The 5,004-nt window shown below is 61.1% G+C and overlaps 1 protein-coding gene across 1 annotated transcript in view; it reads right to left on the bottom strand.

Moving 5' to 3' along the window:
- Positions 1-216: 216 nt before the first annotated feature.
- Abcg1 (ATP binding cassette subfamily G member 1) overlaps positions 217-5,004 on the bottom strand; it is a 38,785-nt gene continuing 33,997 nt past the window's right edge. Inside the window, exons 9-13 of the mRNA XM_010636476.1 lie at positions 4,705-4,931; positions 3,959-4,059; positions 3,724-3,882; positions 1,823-1,941; positions 217-445 (exon numbers count right to left, since the gene is read on the bottom strand). Coding sequence (XP_010634778.1) covers positions 217-445; positions 1,823-1,941; positions 3,724-3,882; positions 3,959-4,059; positions 4,705-4,931 — 835 coding nt within the window. The remainder of the gene's footprint in view (positions 446-1,822; positions 1,942-3,723; positions 3,883-3,958; positions 4,060-4,704; positions 4,932-5,004) is intronic.

Genomic DNA, 5,004 nt, shown 5'->3' with positions numbered 1-5,004 from the left:
AACAAACCGTTCTACATCTTCCTAGTTAAAGCTAGAAAAGGTAGTGAGAGAACATTCAACCCCGGCAGGCGGAGAAGCCGAACGCCCGACCCCACCCACCGGCGCGCTCCCAGGTGGGGTCGGGAGTCCCGTCACCGTGCACAGGTGCGCGGCCGCCACTTGGGGGCGCCCTCGGCCACCACGTCTTAATGGTCCACCTTCCCGGCAGCAGAAGTTTTACCTCTCTGCCCAGATTTTGTACTTCAGGACAAAATAGGCAATGAGGCGCAGGGTAATGAAGAAAATCCCCAGCACGACGAAGTCCAGGGAGAGCATGGCATTCTCCACGTCCAGCTCCCGCAGGATGGCCTCCGACTTCTGGAAGTGGCACGTGTCGTCGATGTCGCAGTGCAGGTCTTCTCGGTCCAGGCCGTAGATGGAGAGGATGACGCCCTCGAAGCCATACCTAGGGGGACAGCGCTGCGCGTGAGAGGACCGTCTGCGGGAGGCCAGGCTGCTGCCACCACTTCCTGCCTCTTCCTGCCCGCTGTGTCTAGATCCAGACGCCCCCACCCTCCTGCGCTCCAGAAGCAGCGTTTGGGAGGTGACTGGATTGTGAGGCTCATTGCTGTGAGCAGCTCTCCTCTGCCAGGCCCCTCTGTCTTGGAGCCAGCTGGCCACGGACTGAAATGCCTGAATCCATGAACCCAAATAAACTCTCCTTTAGGTTGTGTGGAGTCAGGCATGGTGTCCCAGTGACAAGAGAAGGGGCCAAGGCGGTGCCAGAGCTTTCTTTCCTGGACACTTCCTTACCCCTTGACATCTTTCTAAGACAGTGGTGGCGAGCCTGTGGCAGGCATGACACAGTGGGCACGAAGAGCCCTCTGTCAGCACATGAGCCAAGTCACCGCAGCAGCGGAGCAGCGGATGATGGTTGTTTTTTCTTAACTAAAACCCCAGTTCAGCGTTCAGGTTTAACTGCAGTGCTGGCACTATGCGATGAATAAGTGGGGTCTGGGCTGCACGTCGGGCGCTTGGCCTCTCAAAGGTTCGCCACCACTGTCCTCGGACAAGCACACGCGACGTTCCACTTCAGTGTTTTTTCCAATCTTGTTTCTTGTAGGGCCCCAAGTAAAAACCCAAAATGGAACCAACAGCAGGTAACTTATTCAGCGGAGAAGCGAACTGAGGAACACTTGGATTCCTTCCATAGCTGCACGCTCCTAACAGCTGGATGGAGTAGTGGGCAGGTGCCTGGCGGCACACGGAGCATTTAAATAAAGCACCACGCACGTCCACCCCGCTGTTCCTGCCTTGCCGCGGCACAGCCAAAACACCGATTTTCAGCAGGAAGACACTGGCCTGGCTTCTCAGTGCTGGTGAGTGCATGGACCATTACAGCCCAGCAGCAGGGGCTCTGTGACCCCCTTGTTGGCCTACACAATCCACCTGGGTCTCAAGTGACGCCCAGAGAAGCAGTGCTTTCCTAGAGCGTGTGTCTCAGGGGCAGGGAGGGGCAGTGAGAGACTCTCAGCCACGAGCCCCAGGGCCTAGGCGCTAGGATTGTGTCCTGGGAATTCGAGGACACTGGGATGTTTAAGAGCTGCTTGTCCCCACCAATTTCTTACTCGAGTTGAGGAGAATCGGGACCTCCTTACAGCCTATCTCTCGGGAAATATGCAAACTGCCATGAAGGGCGGACTGGGACTCCGCTCCCGGTGACGGTGGGGTGCACAAAATTGGGGAGAAAATGAAAGGCGGTGACAGCTCTGGCCCGGGGTCCACTCTGTCCGGCCGCCAGGCGGTGGCTGGTGCACACCTGGTCCCTCAGCTGTGGCCCCACCTGACGTAGGAGATGTAGGACATCCACTGCAGGTACGTGGGGATGGTGTCAAAGCTGACGAAGAACCCGGAGAAGAGCAGGACCGGGATGGCTGTCACGGGACCCACGAACGTCGCCACCTGAGAGGGGAGGACCGTGTTGGGGCATCCACACGCCCTCTGCTCATGGCCCCGGGGACAGACGGGACCCAGAGGGTCAGAGCTCTCAAGGCTGACCAAGAGCAGTGGCCGCCAGCCTTTGGGGACCGCCCCGGGGTGGCCATGGGGTGGTGGCTCCACCCAACCTGCTGTGGCGCTGGCGTCCCAGAGTGGCCGGGGCTCTGCAGCCCTGACAGTGCGTCCTCCCTGGGCCTGTACTGCCCGGACAGAGGGGCGGCACATGGCACACAGCAGGCAGGGCCAACGGCCTCCCAAGTGGCCCGTGGGGACGGCCACAGCCACTGTTCCTCATTACAGTGCCCTGCATGTGGGTCTGTAGGGTGTGTACGGTGTGTGACACACATGGTTTGTGCTGTTTGCAGTATCCAGGTGCAGCGTTGTGCGCGTGGCCGTGGTACACGGATGTGCACACCCACGTGGAGGGTGCTTGGCCCCTGGACAGCGGCAGCAGGAGCCCTGTCTGCACAGGTGAGGCTGTCTCGGGCTGCAGCTGCTAAGGGTCTGAGCAGGACTGAGGCACCGTCCCAGGGTGGCGCTGTGCCTGAGAGGCGTGGCAGGTGGTGCCCACTTAAGCAGGGGCAGCAGCGGTCTGTGAGTGGCAAGGATGAATAGGGCCAGCACAGGGCTGGGCAGCCAGCTGGGAAGAGGACAGCAGGGGGATGAGGCCACAGAGCCTGGGGAGACCAGCAGGGGGCACAAGTGAGCAGCCCACCTCCCGCAGTGTCTGACCTCACCACGGGCCACCAGACCCCTCCTGGAGGGGCTCACGGACCACGCAGCACCAGGCAGTGCACAGGTGGGAGTCTGGAGGGGACAGAGGCACAGACAGGGCTCTTCCCACCCAGACAAGGACACCGAGGCTGCAGGCCACACTGCCGGCTCCAGGTGGACGTCCGCCATGAGCTGAAGTGCGAGGTCCCAGCACAGGCTCTCAGGGGTCTTCGGTGTGCACAACCCACCCACAAGCTCCAGTCTGGGTACTTTTCTCTTTTTCTCCTACTTCAGATTGAATCCAGGGCCTTCTCACTAAGCTACATCCCCAGTCCTTTTTAATTTTTTGTTTTGTTTTGTTTTGTTTGGAGACAGGATTTAACATGGTAAGTTGCCCAGGCTGGTCTTGAACTTGTGATCCTCCTGCCTCAGCCTCCCAGAGTGCTGGGTTTACAGGTGTGCACAGCCTCGCCTGGTGACCCGCTTGGTTTCTAAGGACTGAATTGACCCGAAGCCCCAGGGGTGGAGGAATGCAAGGACTCGGTTTGGCAGGCTGTGGTGGGGTGGGGCTGGGCTACTGGAGGCCATGGGGATGGAGGGGACCAGGACAGGTTTGGGGACCCAAGGGGAGCAGGCACACGCAATGGGAGGTGTCAGGGTGGACCCCGTGCATGGAGACATGGGGAGCTGTGTGACCCCAACAGACTGCCGCGCGTCTGGGCCTCATCTCCCCACATGTGAAGAGGCTGTGCTCAGGCTGGGGGCTCCCCCAGCTCGGATTCCGAAAGACCAGTGCTGCCCACACAGGGGAGCTGCTGGAAGACCAGTCCAAGCAGGGTGGCGCGAAGCTGGGAGGCACAGGGCCGGGCTCCACCCCAGCACCAGCAAAACACCCACCCCGGGCCGGCGCAGGGCGTCCCAAACCCAGCTCCCAGCACCCCCGCGAAGTCCTGGGGCCAAGGAAGGAGGCAGGGCCTGAGGGGAGGGCGCCGAGCCCCACTCAGGCGGCCACCCGGCCACGGCGCCACGCACCTGCAGGGAGGTGGAGGCGGCACCGATCAGTAGCCCCAGGGACTGCGCCACCAGTGAAGTCATGGTGCCCAGTGCCGCGAAGAGGACGAAGCGGACGGCGTCGGATGGCTGTGACGTCATCCAGTACACGATGCTGCAGTAGGCCACGGGGAACAGGATCTGGGGACACAGAGGCGTCACCTGCCGCCCCTCTGCGGACACCCCAGTCCCGCCCTCCCGGAGCAGGCCCACGCACCTGGAAGGGGACGTCGGCCATGGTCTTGGCCAGGTAGTAGGCCTTCAGGCTGTACCAGTAGTTCAGGTGCTCTCTGAGGAAGACGCCCATCTCCAGGGGGACTGGGGTGAGAGAGAGGACGGGTCAGGCACACCTCCAGCACCACCCGCACCAAGGTCTCGGAGGGCCCAGAGTTTGAAGGAAAAGAGGATGCATTTTCTCTTCTGATAAGCGTCTGGGAAGCTGAGCCTGTAACACCAGCCCTCTGGGAGGCTGAGGCAGGATCACAAACTTCCAGCCCAGCCCAGGCAGTTGAGTGACTTAGTGAGAACTTGTCTCAACGTTTAAGAAATAAATAAAGGACTGGGGATGGAGCTCAGTTCGAAGATGAAGATGCTGGGTTCAATGCTCAGTACTAAAAAAATAAAAACAAAACAGAACAACCCCCACCAAAAGATAAAAATCCGACCAGAGACAGCCCGCTGGGAGATGGAATGGTGGGGCTCAGGTGTCCCCAGGCCACCAGGTGTAAGCAGCAGAATCGAGGGGCTGCTGCTGGAAAGCCTTTGGAGCTGTCCCCCCGCCTGCCCGCCTCGGGACGTCTTCGTCAGAGGCTCCCGCCTTCGGCCGAGCATTGTATTTCCCACCGAATGCAGCAACACCGGCTTCGTCGGCACCCGGGATGGGACTGGGAGAAGGTGAGACGCCGTGTGCGGGAAACCCACCCTCACGGGGGAGCCGGCCCGGCCGGGCGCGCAGCCACTCACAAGTCAGCACGGTGGGCATGAGGGCGGCGAACATCAGGAACAGCATGGAGAAGAACAGGAAGCCGGAGTTGCTCAGCACCTTCTTGGCCTCGTTCCCGATGCCCAGGTAGAGCAGGCCGATGAGGAGGCCGATGCCGATGTGCGAGGTGACGCGCAGGTGTGTGAGGACCTGGGGACGACGGGCCTTGAGTCCCGTCCCGCACAGCACCCCGCGCACACGGCACGCTCTGCCGCTGGTCAACCACAGCCACCGCCACCGTTCACCGCAGATGAGCGGGGAGGGCGGGGCACTGGCGCATA

This window comes from Fukomys damarensis, unplaced genomic scaffold (genome assembly GCF_012274545.1).
Source record: "Fukomys damarensis isolate Sample0158 unplaced genomic scaffold, DMR_v1.0_HiC HiC_scaffold_24, whole genome shotgun sequence".
NCBI classification, from domain to species: domain Eukaryota; kingdom Metazoa; phylum Chordata; class Mammalia; order Rodentia; family Bathyergidae; genus Fukomys; species Fukomys damarensis.
Note: the sequence above shows the minus strand (reverse complement) of the source record. Positions and strands in the feature narration are given on the sequence as shown.